Here is a 17,455-nt window from a genome sequence, read left to right on the forward strand (position 1 = left end):
AAAATTGTGAAATGCGACATACTTTAAGTATATTTTGATGCCAATACTTTTGTACTTTTACTCAAGTAAATTTGTATTACCGGACCTTTACTTGTAACGGAGAGTTTCTACATTGCAGTATTGATACTTTTACTTAAGTAAAGAAATGTAGTACTTTTCCACCACTGCCTAAATGTTCTATAGCAGCCCATATGTCGCCTAGAGACAGGTGCGCATTAATGCGCATGCATGTGCGCACGCCCACACGCAGGTGCTCCCATGTGCGCACACACATAGAAACTGAGCTGAAATAGCTACTGTCTCATTCACACGCACGAGCGCGCGCACAGAGGTGGGTGGATTACTTGAAAAATGTAAACCCTAGGGTTGGAGATTTCCTGTGAAAAGTAATTAAGATAATTGAGACAAATTAAGCAGCAGTTTTCAGCAGTAGTAATCTAGCTACTCAAGAGTTTTAAAAAGTAAAAGTGGCAATGAATACCACAACAGAGAAATACTCTGTTACAAGTAAAAGTTCATTAAAAGAATTGGCATCAATATAATCTCCACTGGCAGTACCATGAATGGCACATTTCCAGATTTCTTTCCAAATTTGTTAAACTTTTGCGAAAGTAGCAGATCTACAAGCTCACAATGAGCTTGTAGATCTGCTACATTAGAATAGTCACAATTAATTATTAGATAGGGCTAAAGTGGTTAATGTACTGTTTAGTATTAATAATCAAAATCTTTCAAATAATTGTACTGGAGTAAAAAGTAGGCTACAATATTCTGAGAGAGTTAAAGTAAAGTTTAGAAAAAGTGGAAATACAAAAATTAAAATAAAAAAAGTACTTCAAAGTTGTACATAAAGGAGTAGCTCACACCCCCCCCCCAAAAAAATCTATCAATTACACACCCCATGAAGCCTTGAATTCATGGACATTTGTTTGTTTTTGTCGCATTCCTGACACAATAATAGTCTCCTATTGACCGATGACCCGGTTATCAAATTATTGGCTCAGGAATGCTACAAAAACAAAAACATCTCCATGAGTTCAAGGCTTCATGGGGTGTGTAATTGATAGAAAATAAGTATTTCTTTGGGTGAACTACTCCTTTAAGTAACAGTACTTGAGTAGATGTACTTAGTTACTCTACGCTGCTGGGTTTCAGACAAGATTTCCGAGCATTGGAGCTGAACTGACTCTGACATGACTAACATGCCAACCATGACAGTGCATTTTTTATTCCCCGATAACAACAAATGATGAGTCAGCACTTTTCCCAGTGGCTGTGAGTCACATGACATGAAGTGTTTGGGAATGAGAGGAAGTCTAGTGGAAATAACAACAACACTAATTAATTCCTGGAAGCATTGTGTAAGTGTGTGTGCGTGTTGTGTGTGTACATGTACATGTATATACTTGTGAGGGCCAAATGTCCCCACAAGTATAGTAGAATTTGAGAAACATAGGGAAAGACATAGGGAGTGCAATTTTCCTGGTCCTCATGAGAGATTTGGGGAGTTAGACTTACAATTAGGAAAAGCTTCATATTGGGGTTAGGATGAGAGTAGCTTCGGGTACCCATGCGTTGTTGTTTTTTGTTGTTGAGGATGAGAGTAATCTGAGTTCTCAGACGTTGGATGAGAGGGGTTAGGGTTAGGTTAGTCTCGCGTAGCCAGACAACTATTCCACAATCTCCGAATGTACGGAAACATTTGAAAATTGTGGGAGGCAACAGTCTGGCCACGCGAGACTAGGGCTAGGTTAACACGTTTAGAGGTTAGATATAGGGTAAGTTACTATGCCAGTGTCGCCCACCAGAAATCTACAAGCTCAAAACGTGTCGCTGTGTGACACGTTTTGAGCTTGTATATCTGCTTTTTTTTTACTTTAGGGTTAAAATGGCAAATAATTGTAAAAATGGCATTCATAAAATTGTCATCCTAAAATGTTGATGTGCTCACATCAGCCTCACAAGTATAGTAAAAGAAATGTGTGTGTGTTTGTGTGTGTGAGACAGAGAGAGAGAGAGAGAGAGAGAGAGAGAGAGAGAGAGAGAGAGACAGACAGAGACAGAGAGACAGACGTGCGTGCGAACGTGCGAGGGTGGGTGGGTGGGAGTGTGTCTTGTTGGAGGCAGGATGCTGGGGATGAATAGACCATGACACAGCAAAAACTGCCCAGAGTTTGAAACTTCATTTCAAAGCGATGGTTTCATTTACTCATTCATTTTGTGAGCTGAATTAGTAAATGTAGTTTAAATTTCATCCCTGTGTATTTATTGTATCAATCTGCATAAATTGTAAACTAAATAAAAGTAATTTTAATTGGTTTCTGTAGTGTAGGGTTATATAGGGGTGGGGTCGGGTTAGGCCAGGGTTTCTCAAACATACGGGCAACTCGAGACCCAATTTGTTTGTTTATCAAGAGATCTACAAACTCACAGCAGTCCCGTTGCGACCAATGTGAGTATGTAGATCTATTTATTTTTATTTTTTATAAGTGATTAATCAATAATGTAGTGTTGAAAGTTTGAGTCCCGGAGACAGAAACCATATGTATCTTTTGGATCTTGAACTGAAAAGTGTTTTGGTTAGGCCGTTATCATCCCAGTAAATCTAACCAAAAAAATCTTAGCTTAATGTTGACAGGAATGTGTGTGTGAGTGTGTGTGTGTGTGTGTGTGTGTGTGGGGGGGGGGGGTCAGCAGGCTCATGATGAATAGACCATGACATGGCAACATTTTGTTCAGAGCCTGAAAAGCCTTCTCACAAGAATTCTTTTGAATTAATTTGTTTTATTGTGAGCGATGAATTAAAAAGTTATTACAAGTCATATTGATATCAACATCAATGACAACCTGTCATCGCTATCACAAAATGCAGCCCAACATAAAGACTTGATTTATTGAAAATAAATTCATAAGGATAAAACAATAGAATCAACACAATAGAAAAAAAGTCAAAAGGGAAATTGTATACTTCAATTTATCTGATTAAGTAAAACAAACATGAAAGACAATAAGTAATAAGAATGAATATTGTGTGATAGATAGATAGACAGACAGACAGACAGACAGACAGACAGACAGACAGACAGACAGACAGACAGACAGACAGACAGACAGACAGACAGACAGACATGATGTTTTAGTAATATTGTTCCTGAAGTTCTACATACTGCCAACCAGGTGAAGAAATCACAGATTGAGGCTTTAACCTTTTCTATTATGAAATATCCGAGATATTAGGATTTTATGGAAGATGCTTCTGAACATGTTGCTAGTTTCAAATGCTCTAATCTTAAAATAATAATAACCAAATATAGCCTATCTACAAGCTCTCAATGCGTCTGCGACACATTGAGAGCTTGTAGATAGGCTAATTTCGCTGCGCAACATGCTTCCATGCTGGCTTCTATGGAATCTAAATGACTGAAATCAGTCGTGGCGACTGAGAACTTTAATCCATATGCATGGAGCAGAAACCTGGAGAACAACCGTTAACGCCATGAAAAGAATCCAGGCATTCAACAACACCTGCCACAGAATCTACTGGCCAAACAAAAACAATAACCCCTAACCTGGTATTGTGGCAGCGAACAAGACAACACCCTGTAGAGCAGTGTTCCCTTCCGCCCATATCCAATATCCAGGTCCCTTACCACCCACCACACCCAATTCAAATTTGGGCTAAATTTCTCCTTTCAAAATGTTATTATTATTGTGCCAATACATCTTATTGAACGCCAAATAGCAGATTTTACATTACACTGGAGTGGACCCGTGATTGCCTGTGATTATGTAATATTAGCCTACTTCCCAGGAAGCCCCCCCCCCACACACACACACACACACACACACCTGTGACAATTATAAGTAGAATTGTATATCGCTCCCTACATTATATTTTTGTATTAATATAAAAACATTGATTTTTGCTGTTAAACAATGCATGGCTACAATTATGAATTGGAACTTCAAACAATAAATCGAAACACAGCAAGCAAAAGGCAATAATTTAGTACCAAACTAAAAGCATTCTTATCAATGGTTCCATTGTAAAATACAAAAGAGCATTATGGACTGTGGACAGTCTGATCAATCAATCTCCCATTTATGAATCCATGTCACACCCACAATGGATTCCGCCATATCTCTCGTGTGTGTGTGTGAGTGTGTGTGTGTGTGTGTGTGTGTGTGTGTGTGTGTGTGTGTGTGTGTGTGTCTCTCACCACTCACAAAGTCTGTGTGCAGGTACAGCCAGCTACAGAAAATGTACTGTATCTTGATAGATATGTTGACATAAGATAATATGCAACGCACATTTTACCTGGGAACGCTCCGAGTGCTGGCATCACGCTGAGCTCACGGTCTTTGAACCTTTCAAACACAGCGAGCAAAACCTCGGGCTGTGATGCGCCGCAGGCTTTGTCAGCGACGACTGGATTATTGGTCAAACAATCGGCAGAAATCTTGCAGTCTGACCTCGGCATTAAGCAAATGTAACTGAGCAAATGTAGGTCATTACTACCCTCCTCTACTTGAGGCTTTGGATTACAAACATTTCACTCTTTATTGTGAGCCACTGTGCACGTGCACGTACACGCACACACAAGCCACTGAAAACAACATAATTCCCCACCTTGATTCAATATTAATTCATGAGACTTATGGAAGATTTAAAGATAAGATTTATTATGGTCATATTCTGGTCACATGGAATTACAGCTGATGCAGATACAGTCATGTTATGATGAACAGCATAAAGGTCCTTTCACACGGCAAGCAGCCAACGCGCCTACAGTATGTAATTAATTTCCAATGAGAGGCTGGCGATTATTTGGGACGTGCAGAGAAGTTAAGGGGCGGTGAGGCGAGCGGGCGCGGTCCCGTGAAACTTTCGCACGCGTGCTCGTTTGTGCACGCGCGCGCGCGGGCGGCAAGAGCTGGATTGTGATGAGCTTTTGTTTTCACCGCACCGCGCAGGAGGACAAAACAACAATGATCGCGGCGCGATCACCGCTGATCCGAGCGGTAACGCGTGAACCGCTTACCGTGTGTTACGACCTTTACAGTGATGTACAGTAATCGTGACCACAAAGCTTATTAAGGGTTTGTGTTAACAAAATGTGAATATACCAGTGTTTAGGGTTTACTGTGTACTGAGAATGTCTTACAGCTGTATTTGAACAAATAATATGAATAAAAACAATAACGTGATGCGTTGTTAGCTTGAAATTCAGTTCCGTCAAGCCAACATTGCATCGCGTCACTTCGTGTTATTAGCTTGAAAAAAAGAGAGAAAAAAAACGGACGTTCAACCTAACATAGCGTCATCACGCATCACGTCGTTACACTTTCAAGCTAGCAATGCGTATAGCGTCGTTCCCAGCCAATTCTCATCTCCGAGGAGAAAAACGTACAGAGGTTTGGTTAACAAAATGCTAATATTACAGCGTTTAGTGTTTACTGTATTGAACATGTCAACATGTAACAGTGTGAGGAGGTCTAACAGTTGTAATTTGAACTAATAATAATAATAATAATAATAATAACAATAATAATGTAAACAACATCTTGGCAATAACTGGCCAGTATTTCTTAGCAGTCAAGTCATTTCTTCAGAATTTGAACACAAGTAAAATTGTAATACACACAGTGTGTGTGTGTGTGTGTGTGTGTGTGTGTGTGTGTGTGTGTGTGTGTGTGTGTGTGTGTGCGTGTGTGTGTCTCTCACAGGTCATGTAGGACCTCTAGCACGGTAGCGAGGGACCATGCTTGGCTCTCACAGCTGAAGGGACAGTATTGTCCGTTCTCATTGGTCAGCTCAGGAAGGCCCTTCCATGACGACCTGCAGTGACACAAACACACATGACGTGATATTTGTGAACGTTGCAGAGATCCCCACAAGGACAGATTTATCAGCTTGTGTTCCAGTGACAGATACGTCTTGATCACATGACTACAGAGATAATGTATACCAATTTGCGTGAGGTTTGGACAAAATCTGTAGGAGTAATATGAAAACATTTCTTTAGCCTATTTCTTGGCCTCCTGGTGGCGCTATAACATGTGAAAAATGTATTCTGCTCTGGCCTCCAGGGAGTGTGCGTGCAAAGTTTCACGCCGATCGGACCAACGGCGTCAGAGATTAGCTGTCCACATTCAGAATGACGGGCGGACGGACAGACACACGGTCGGACGGACGGACGGACACTCGGACGGACGGACAGGGGCGAAAACATAGTCTCGGCCTGGCAGAGACAGAAATGGAGCCTTACCTTTCCAAGTGAACGTAGTGGCGCGACAGCACATTTTTCACCAGGTAGACGGTCTTGTCGTACGTCTCCTGTCCCATTTTCTTGGCGAAACAGAGTTTGGCACGGAGGAAGTATCCAACAGGCCACAACCACTCCTGCAAGGAGAGAGAGAGAGAGAGAGAGAGAGAGAGAGAGCGTGTTCAAAGACTTTGTCAGGATATATATAATATGGTAGTTTGGTGAGAGGTTGTGGGGTAAACACAAGCAGACCTGCCAAACGTGGAAACATATTTTGAGTATATCGAAGAAACGATCTGCAGCAGCAGCAGTCAACCGAACAGACGCGCTTTGGCACGCATGCAGGCCTTCGTCGGTGCCCTGCGTGCCAGGCCTCTGTTGACTGCTGCTGCGGATGTTAACTCATTGAGTGCTCGAATTATTTCTGGCCAGTCTTTTTTTTTTAAGTTAAAAAAAAGTGCTTAGGAAGCGAGATACAGCCTTTTTCAGTTATAAGTTAAACAAGGAGTGGATGGAGCTGCAAATCTTCAGATAATGATATCTTGTTTGTTTTTTAGTTTTTTTTACTATTTTTTTGGCACGTTGCACCATAACGGTAAAACACGTGAAACACGTGAATGGCACTCAATGAGTTAAAACATCATTAAAAAACACTCCTAAGACCTCTACAGAGAGTGCGGATTGTTTCTTCTCTATATGTATTATCCGATCAAGAACTTCTCAATACTGTCCTCGAGTTGAGCGACTTTGAACTCAAGAGACTTCCCTTGAAGTGAGTAACATATTGTGAGTACCACAGATAGTATAACACCCTTTGTACACGGGCACCTCCATATCATTCAGTGTACAAACTCTGTTATTCTCTTTCTGACTAGTGTTTCTGTTGTTATTGTTGCTACAAAGTTGAGTCAAGGAACCAACACCAAAGAATGTGGCCTTCACGTACTTGACAATTTAACCAAAAAGTTAGTATTCAACAAATTAATTGGCTTTTTATTCAGAGTTATAGACACTCTTGATGAAGGTCCAGAGGGACCGAAACGTCATGACAATTTAGAATTTTCAAAAAGTTAAAAAAAAAATCCAAACAATTAAATAGCGAAAAAAGCAGATCTACAAGAAAACTTGCAGATCTGCTATTTTTGCTTTTTGAAGTATAGGGCTGAAGTGGTTAACCACAAAGTCAAAGGCAGTCATGCATACACGCACGCACGCACACACACACACACACACACACACACACACACACACACACACACACACACACACACACACACACACACACACACACACACACACACACACACACACACACACACACACACACACACACACACACACACACACACACACACACACAAAGTCTATTATGATGACTTTATTATGATATCAGGTCACAATAACAAATTAAAACCTTTATTACCAAGCTCTGTCTGTGTGTGTGTGTGTGAGTGTGAGTGTGAGTGTGTGTGTGTGTGTGTGTGTGTGTGTGTGTGTGTGTGTGTGTGTTTAGTCACGTCTGCACTGCAGTTTTAAACTTTCACAGGTGTTATAATCCAGGGAAGGTCATGGGATATTTTTGCTACTTTTTGAAAAGATGTGTGTCCATACGGACAGCAGGGTGAAAGTGGGTTTTATAAAACAGTGAGTCTCAAACCTTCAAATTTTAAGGACTCCCAGTTTACTATGCATTAGGGCCATGGACAGGGGTGCACATAACTGGTGCGCAGGTGCGCATGCGCACCCAAAATAAATAATGCGCGGCACATCAGACGACGCGAGGCGCTTTTGCGTACCAACAGCTGGGACAGGAATTTCCAAGCTTTTATTTTTTAGCAAAACTAAAAAATAAAAGCCTGGAGATCGAGGCTAGGAATTTACTTCCTGAAGCCACACTCACAGACAGGGAGAGGACGCATGCTGCACGTGATTGTGTGAGTGTCTCGCATCGCCTCGGCTCGCATTGCCTCGCTGCGTGCACGCAGCCAGCAGCGGCTGTTAGAGGCACTCGTCACCGATGATGAACGCACCGTAATGGTGCAAAAATGACCGTGAACGTCCCAATCTGACGGATAAAAACAGCGCAGCACAGGGCACCAACCTTGGGGGCTTCACCAAACGGCGTGAGAGAAAAAGAAACGACGAAAATCGGCGGAATTTGGAAGCAGAGCGTCCTTTTCTCTCGTGCAGCACCCCCCCGTTGACAAAACTGTCCGGTGGGCACCGTGCTGAATTCCCCCCCCCCCCCCCCCCCGTTGACAAAACGGCACGGGACCATTTATTTCGTGCGCACCAAGTCACATCTCCAGGTGCTCTTCTGAGTACTAGACCTAAAAAGTTATGTGCACCCCTGGCCATGGATCCCCATAACTCTGCGTGGTGTACAAATGGTGGAACCATTTGGTTCCATTTGTACACGCTCAGTTACCAATCATTTAACTGGAGACCCCCTGGAACCCCTGGGAACCAATGAAAAGTATTAACAAGAGCTTGTAACTATAATATAATAACGTATAAATACTGTATATTGGTTCCATCGGAACACAGGTTATTTTTTTCCATTTCTTGAAAAGTTGTTCAAGAAATGGAAGTTGTTTATATTTAAGTTGTTTTTAAGTTGTTTATATTTCTGTGCTCGACTAATACTATCCCACTACCTCAATAGAATACAACACAACACAATTACAACCTTGTAGTTCAATAAAAAAGAAAAAAAAAGAAAATATGTTTCCAGCGTCCGAAATAGACTTTCAAATACATTTATTTGCCAATTTTGTATATTTTCAATGTATAAAACATAAATGAAAACTAAAAATGTCTTCAGTATGAGAAATAAAAGGTGAATCGTAGATATTTGAGGATGATGCTGATAACAGATGTCAACTCCAATTTCTAAACCTAACGAATTCATTGAATACTGTGTAGAGTGGTAAATGTGGTGATGAGTTGTGTAAAGAGTAGTTCTAAGTGGAAACAGGAGATGTAAGGATGGCTTAACATCCACTCACCGGCCCTTGATGGTAGTTGAAGCCTTTGGCCAGGGCGGAGCTGTCATTGTCCAGATTGTTGTCATAGACGCCACAGTACACCATGTCTCTGACAACACACACAATTTACCATTATGTCACTGACCTACAAGACCTACTATGTCATTACAATCTACGGTAGATGCTCTTATCCAGAGCCACGCACTTACTAGTGTGAGTTCAGAGTAAGCATGAACTCTAGTCAAACAACTACATGGTAAGTTAACCCATTAAGACCGGGAATGCATCTGTGTCATTTTAAGATTTCTTTGGCTATTAAAAAATAGCAGATATACAAGCTCATAGCGTGGCACCGAGTGCTGCACTATGAGCTTGTAGATCTGCTATTTTTTTTTAAAATCGTGAACAGTTTGCAAATCTTTACGTATGTCGTTTTCTGAAAAAAAAACGTATGTTGCTATATCAGTGGTTCTCAAACTTTTTCATGTCAAGGACCCCCCAACATTATATGTATGTTGTGTAACCAGATTTCTATTGTATTTGTTTGTATTACGTTTGACACCCCCTGGTGGTTGTTTCTGTGTATTTGCACACATGTATTTTATTTTGATAGCCCCACAATCAGGAAGTGCTTGTGTTTTATTGTGATAGCTTCACAATCAGGAAGTGTTACTCATTTCTGCCCAAGACCTTGCCAGAGGCAGCTGCATGTTACTGTTGGCTGCCTTCATGGCTACCTTCATATGATATCTTCTCCCTTCATAGTTTACACATGGCATCATCTGTAAGTTGCTTTGTTTATTAGCATAGAAGTGTGCATCTGTTTGTTAGCTTCATACTGGATACTTCATTACTTGTATGAAATGTTTGTTGGTCATGCTATTTGCTAACTACCCATGTTAACTATGCTAATTGTTAACTGGCCATGCTTACTGAGTATGCTACTTTGGGTTATGGTTTCTTTGTGTTTTCATTGTTTAGTACATTTAAAACAGTTTGTAATGCTGACATGTAGACACACTTATTGTCTTTATGTGAAGTTGTAGACTTACATTCACTTTGTCTATAAAAGCTAATTAGGCCTCTTATGTTTGTGTTGGTGAAATGTTATGTAGGCCTTATACTATGCTTGTCTGTTATTGTGTAGTGATGCAACCTGCATAGTATCATTCTCATTTGTATAATTCTGTATATCATTCTCATTTGTGTGTTCCTGTCATTTTGTCATTCTGCAGTTTCACACTTACTCCAGTAAAGCTACTAAAATCAACACTACTGCCTGTTCTTTGGAGCTTGATTAGGAGAGTGTTTAGCTGTCTGTCTAGCTGAACATACGTTCATGGGGACAACGTTTTGTGAGGACAGAACAGTGAAAAGATGAACCATCATCACAAACCTGTGAAGAGATAACGCTTATCCAGCTTCAAGAATCCACTTAAGACATTCAAATATGGCAAATATGGAGATGTCAAACTCCCCAAATATTGATACTGAGAACCTGGAAGTCAGGTCAGAATGTGCCTCATCATCTTCATCTTCGCGACGCTCACACAAGTCTTCAGCATCGCGACACTCACATAAGTCTTCGGCCAAACCTCAAAATATTGTTCCTCAAGACCAGGATGCCAGGTCAGAAGGGGCAGCATCAGGTGCAGCATCACCCTCATCTTCACGACGTTCATATAGATCTGCAGTCAGTGTAGCTGCCATTCAAGCTCGTGCCAAAGCAGAAGCCTTACGCACACGAGCTGACTATGCAAAGCGTCAAGTAGATTTGCAAGTGGAGAAGGCACGCATAGAGGCTTCGTTGAACGCACTCAAGGAAGAGTGTGAAGCCGAGGCAGCCTCACAGGAAGCTAACGTGTTGGAGGCAGCTGCAGATTTAGAGAATTGTGACCTTATGAGTAAAGTCAGTCGCCCTGTATCACAAAAGCAGTCAATGCAGCGTACTGGCGAGTACATCCAAGCACATTTTGCCTCCCGTAAAAATGAGGCATCAGTTCATTTTAATGGAAAAACAGAGGCTGTTTACACACCAGAACAAAGACACCATACAAATGTCGTTGGCCAACATGACAGTCACAATTTGCAGCAGTCAGTTCCCACGGCTTTGCCTGCTAAAGCTCCGCAGGAAACCCATCGGAGGAGAACTCTCTCAGGTACTACACACATTCATGCATATGAGGCATCAGTTCATTTTAATGGAAAAACAGAGGCTGTTTACACACCAGAACAAAGACACCATGCAAATGTCGTTGGCCAACATGACAGTCACAATTTGCAGCAGTCAGTTCCCACGGCTTTGCTTGCTAAAGCTCTACAGGAAACCCATCGGAGGGGAACTCTCTCAGGTACTGCACCCATTCATGCACATGTAGCTAGTCCCGACCTCCACAACAGAGACTCAGCAAACCAGCGTCTACACCACTCACGATCAGAGGGCTCACATGTATCAGAGTTAGCTATATATCTGGCTCGTAGAGATCTTGTCACAGCGGGACTGAAGGAATTTGATAACCAACCTGCTAGTTATCTGTCCTGGAAATCTAGCTTTTCTAATGCTGTAGAAGGGCTAAATCTCAAGCCTAGCGAGGAATTTGACCTGCTCATCAAGTGGCTTGGTGGGGAGTCACTGCACCATGCCAAGAGGATAAGAGCAGTTCATATTAACAATCCATTTAGGGGTTTGGACATGGTATGGCAGAGGCTAGACAGGTACTATGGCTCTCCAGAGGCAATTGAAGCCTCTCTCTTCGATAGACTTGACCACTTCCCAAAGCTTTCATACAAAGATCACCAGAAGCTTCAAGAACTAGGAGATCTACTCCTAGAAATTGATGCCGCAAAGCAGGAGGGTTACTTGCCAGGACTCTGCTTCCTCGACACAGCAAAGGGTATAAACCCTATTGTGGAGAAATTGCCCCAAAACATGCAAGAACAGTGGATGACTCAGGGGTCACGCTATAAGAGGGAGCATGGTGTCCCATACCCCCCTTTTCTATTCTTTGTAAACTTTGTGTACCAGTATGCAGAGATTAGGAACGATCCCAGCTTTGCTCTCCCTACCTCCAGTTCAGCTGCTTTAAAAGGGGATGGGCCCCCATCCAAACAATGGAAAGTCAAGGAATCGATATCAGTTAGCAAAACCGAAGTAGATAGCTCCTCCTCCTCAGACTCCTCTACAGGGCCCGTCTTGGATCCATATAGACAGTGTCCTCTCCACAACAAACCTCATTCCCTCAAGAAGTGTCGAGGTTTTCGTGAAAAATCCCTTGCAGATCGAAGGCAATTCCTGAAAGAGAACTTCATATGTTATAAATGTTGTGCTTCGACAACGCACCAGGCTAAGGAGTGTAAAGCTGTCATCCGTTGCTCAGAATGCGATAGTGATCGACACATTTCAGCACTCCATGCAGGACCAGCACCTTGGGCTGAAACGTCCTATGCGTCTTCCGATGAGCCCACTGCAGAACATGGTGGGGAGCCAGCTGAACACATTCCCAATGTATTAACTTCCTCATGCACAGAGGTCTGTGGTGAGGGTCTTCAAGGCAAATCCTGCTCGAAAATCAGTTTAGTCTATGTCTATCCAAAAGGGCACCCTGAGCTAAAAATTAGGACGTATGTGATGCTGGATGATCAAAGCAATGTATCACTAGCTTCAACAGCATTCTTTGACATGTTTAACATCCAGAGCGACACTTCACCCTACACCCTCAAAACATGCTCAGGAACTACAGACACTACCGGAAGGAGGGCCACTGGATTCATGGTAGAATCAACTGACAGAAAACTTCACCTACCATTACCAACCCTTACTGAGTGCAACTTAATTCCCAGTAACAGGGATGAAATCCCAACACCAGAGGCTGCACGGAGACACATGCATCTCAAGCCTATAGCTGATAAGATCCCTCCTCTTGATGTTTCGGCTAAGATCCTTCTATTGCTGGGTAGAGACATCATCCGTGTACATAAAGTGCGCAGCCAGCGCAATGGCCGTCACAACGCACCATACGCCCAGCGACTGGATCTAGGCTGGGTCATAATAGGTGATGTCTGCCTTGGTGGTGCCCACCAACCAACTGTCAATACGTTGAAGACTACTGTCCTGGAGAAGCAGCACCTGACCAAAGAGGAGAGCAAAATCCATCCTCAGCTGGCAGAGAAAGCCAAGTCTGGGAAATCGAAGACTGTGAAAGGCTCTGCTGCTTCTGAAGCTGCTACAAAGAAAAAGCACAGCTCCGACCAGACGGCAGTCAAAAATCACACATCTTCCAACAGCCGTCGGGGTGAGACACCTGGTCATCCTAAGGCCGGTGGAGCCCCAGGGGCCACCTCCAGCACCCACACATGGGACCCCACACCCAGCCAAACGCCGGCTGACACAGCCACCCTGGAAATGGACACGCCTAGTCATCCCACCCCAGATAGAATAGATGAGTCAGTGGGGGAGCCCCCCACACCGGGGGCCAAGAAGAACCCTGTCAATCAGATCAACGATCAACCTTCCGTAGGCTTCCCTTTCCTCAAACCCAACAAAATCCAGTACTTTGACAGACTTAATCAGACTGTCACAGCTTAGGTCTCCTACCCTGGCTACGTGAAGTGATTTGATATAAAGTTTAAGTCTGACATGCTAAAGATGTCAGGTGGGGAGTGTTGTGTAACCAGATTTCTATTGTATTTGTTTGTATTACGTTTGACACCCCCTGGTGGTTGTTTCTGTGTATTTGCACACATGTATTTTATTTTGATAGCCCCACAATCAGGAAGTGCTTGTGTTTTATTGTGATAGCTTCACAATCAGGAAGTGTTACTCATTTCTGCCCAAGACCTTGCCAGAGGCAGCTGCATGTTACTGTTGGCTGCCTTCATGGCTACCTTCATATGATATCTTCTCCCTTCATAGTTTACACATGGCATCATCTGTAAGTTGCTTTGTTTATTAGCATAGAAGTGTGCATCTGTTTGTTAGCTTCATACTGGATACTTCATTACTTGTATGAAATGTTTGTTGGTCATGCTATTTGCTAACTACCCATGTTAACTATGCTAATTGTTAACTGGCCATGCTTACTGAGTATGCTACTTTGGGTTATGGTTTCTTTGTGTTTTCATTGTTTAGTACATTTAAAACAGTTTGTAATGCTGACATGTAGACACACTTATTGTCTTTATGTGAAGTTGTAGTCTTATTACTTTGTCTATAAAAGCTAATTAGGCCTCTTATGTTTGTGTTGGTGAAATGTTATGTAGGCCTTATACTATGCTTGTCTGTTATTGTGTAGTGATGCAACCTGCATAGTATCATTCTCATTTGTATAATTCTGTATATCATTCTCATTTGTGTGTTCCTGTCATTTTGTCATTCTGCAGTTTCACACTTACTCCAGTAAAGCTACTAAAATCAACACTACTGCCTGTTCTTTGGAGCTTGATTAGGAGAGTGTTTAGCTGTCTGTCTAGCTGAACATACGTTCATGGGGACAACGTTTTGTGAGGACAGAACAATGTATTTGGCCGCCGACACCATCAAAATATGTTGTTCCAGGGACCCCCCCAGAAGCAGAGATTTGAGTTAAAAATGTTGTTTAAAAAAATACATGCATTCAAAGATTTTTCAAAAATGTCAAAAATAGCAGATCTACAAGCTCATAGCGCGGTACCAAGTGCTGCGCTACGAGCTTGTAGATCTGCTATTGAATAGCCAAAAGTATAAAATAATGGTTAATGGAGAGGAGGGGAAGAGGAGAGGAGGAGGGGAAGAGGAGAGGAACTCACTCAGGGTCGAGGGTCTTCATTCCGAGCGGTCCGAGCAGTTTCTTCTCAGCCACATCCAGAGCCTCCCACGCCCTCTCCACCATGAACAACTCAGGAGCCTGCACGCGCACACAAACACACACACACACACACACACACACACACACACTTCCATGATCAATGGCTCATAAGAGAAACAAAACATAAACGTCTCTTTAGTAATTGTAGACAACGAGCTGCACCCACCTACGCTTACTCGTCTGTGGAGACCAATGTTATTTTGTACAGCTCGGAGAATGGCTTGTTTTGATGAAAAGTAGGTTGTATCTGCTTGACTACATTAGGCCTACTATGGTAGAAATGTTTCATTTGTGTTTTACATGGGTGCATTAATGGGAGACCGCATGTCAAGCAATTCAATGTGTCCTGTTCTGTGGACGGAAATTAAAAAAATCTCCCTCACACTGTGGGGGGAAAGGCCTATTAAAGCGGGAGTAGTTACTGTGTACGTCTAATACTACCCAGACACCGCCCCTCATCTTATCAAACAGGCTATTTACCTTCATGTGTGATATATTTTTATATATATATATATATATATATATATATATATATATATATATATATATATATGGGTCAAAGACGTGCAAACAGATTTGCACGTTTTTGACCCATAAATATATATTTTTAGATGATCCTGTAGTTACTTAATTACTTGTCACCTACCACCACCATGGCTATGGTGAAGTTTGGTCGCAGCTGGTAGTCACACCAGGGACTGGAGGCTCCGTGGCTGTCCTTGTAGATGCCTCTCTTGTGCACCAGCTTGGGGTGTTTCTCGTTGGGGTCCAGGGGGTCGTGGGAGACGTAGAACATCTTCTCAAAGTTCTCCTGGATCTTGCGGTCCCAGTCGGCATACGGCACAGAGAGGTTCCTGTCTGCGGTCAAATGTTTTGGATGGATTAAAAAGCCTTAATATTTATGTCATGATGTGGGATTCACTTAAAATGAAAAATGTTATGAATTTTGATTGTTCTAATCCGAAGGATGCAAGACTCCGATGCCGTTTTTCCACCCAAACTGTCGCTGCGTACCTTCTCTGCGGATGGTGACGGTGGCGTAGGGGAACAGGCCGCTCTTATGAAGCTCCACCAGCCAACGCAGCGTGGACTTACACAGGCCCACGATCTCCACCGCCGAGCCGTCCCTGAGAACACACACATTTATTTTCATTTTCAATTATTCCTCGCCATAAATTAACAAATATAGTGTCCTGGGACCCCCAGCGGTCCTTCGGGGGTTCCAGGGGGGTCCCCACTCCCCAGTAAAATGAGATTTCACAGACTAGAAGTTATAGTCCAATGAGAGAATGTAACAAGGATGATAATTCACATCATAGGTTTCACTATACCCACCTACGGTAGACATTTTGTAATCTGTACTAAATGTAATCAGTTTTTTTTAAATATATTTTTGGGCTTTTATGCTTTTATTGACAGGAAATGGGGAGTGACATACAACAAAGGCCGTCGGGAATGGGACTCGAAACCGCGACACAATGTCAGGCTACACTGAGCCTAGGTGCTACTAAATGTAATCTAACATGAAAAATCTTCTCTAATGTTTGAAACCCACCAGGCACGTGAGCATAAGCGCACGGACGCTGATTTTCCTCCGCTCCATGTTAATGAATGCAGCCGTTCCACGCACGGACGCTCCACTCGCCCGTGTGAAGATTTATTTTTTCTCGACTAGTTACCTGGGGGTGGCAGGAACACCCTTGTTGCGAGCCTTCTCACTCTCTCCCATCTTATCCATCCAGGTGCCACAGTTGAAGCTGTTTCCTCCGAACACGAAGCCGGTGTCATCGTCCACGCCGGCCTCCACGTTGAAGCCTGCACACAAACAGAGACACTGTCACGTCACAATGGATATCTTATGATACTTAGTCAACTAAAACTAGACTCAAACAAAAACATTTTGACTTGCCTTCATCAGTCATGTTGCGGTCTATCTCTGGCCCAGCCTTCGCCTCTCTGAAGTTGATTCCTTGCAGGTGTCTCTGCATGGCTTCCTGGATGACATCGTACAGAGGCTGCTCCTGCAACACCAAACACACAGTTATGGATGCATTGGGAACACAGGGATTAAAGCAAGAACATTATCTCATGTTTGGGACTATGTGAAGTCTAGTCCCAATCTGCAATTTGTCAAACAGCATGGGAGACCCCTGTTACGGAACAAACACCCTATAGCAATCATTCCTATCACAACAAAGAGCTATTTAACACTGCGACTTTCTTGAGAGGCCATTATGGTTGAATAGCTTTCTTCAAGGTTTTTTTGTGGATTTTATATACATGTATCTGTATGTTGCATAAGGTTGCATTTAACGTGATGATGGGATTTGTTATTATACATAATTACATAATTATACAT

General features: G+C 42.6%; 1 protein-coding gene across 2 annotated transcripts in view; it reads right to left on the minus strand.

The window, feature by feature from the left end:
* Positions 1–4,674: 4,674 nt before the first annotated feature.
* The window catches only part of LOC308077658 (glycogen debranching enzyme-like), a 41,600-nt gene continuing 28,819 nt past the window's right edge, over positions 4,675–17,455 (minus strand). For both annotated transcript variants that reach the window (XM_080418490.1, XM_080418489.1), the window contains exons 28-35: positions 17,006–17,117; positions 16,776–16,911; positions 16,111–16,223; positions 15,743–15,954; positions 15,038–15,135; positions 9,275–9,362; positions 6,270–6,403; positions 4,675–5,839 (exon numbers count right to left, since the gene is read on the minus strand). In XM_080418490.1, the coding sequence (XP_080274616.1) occupies positions 5,722–5,839; positions 6,270–6,403; positions 9,275–9,362; positions 15,038–15,135; positions 15,743–15,954; positions 16,111–16,223; positions 16,776–16,911; positions 17,006–17,117 (1,011 nt within the window). In that variant the 3' untranslated portion in view covers positions 4,675–5,721. The remainder of the gene's footprint in view (positions 5,840–6,269; positions 6,404–9,274; positions 9,363–15,037; positions 15,136–15,742; positions 15,955–16,110; positions 16,224–16,775; positions 16,912–17,005; positions 17,118–17,455) is intronic.

This window comes from Gymnoscopelus braueri (assembly GCF_963280865.1).
Source record: "Gymnoscopelus braueri genome assembly, chromosome: 21".
NCBI lineage: Eukaryota > Metazoa > Chordata > Actinopteri > Myctophiformes > Myctophidae > Gymnoscopelus > Gymnoscopelus braueri.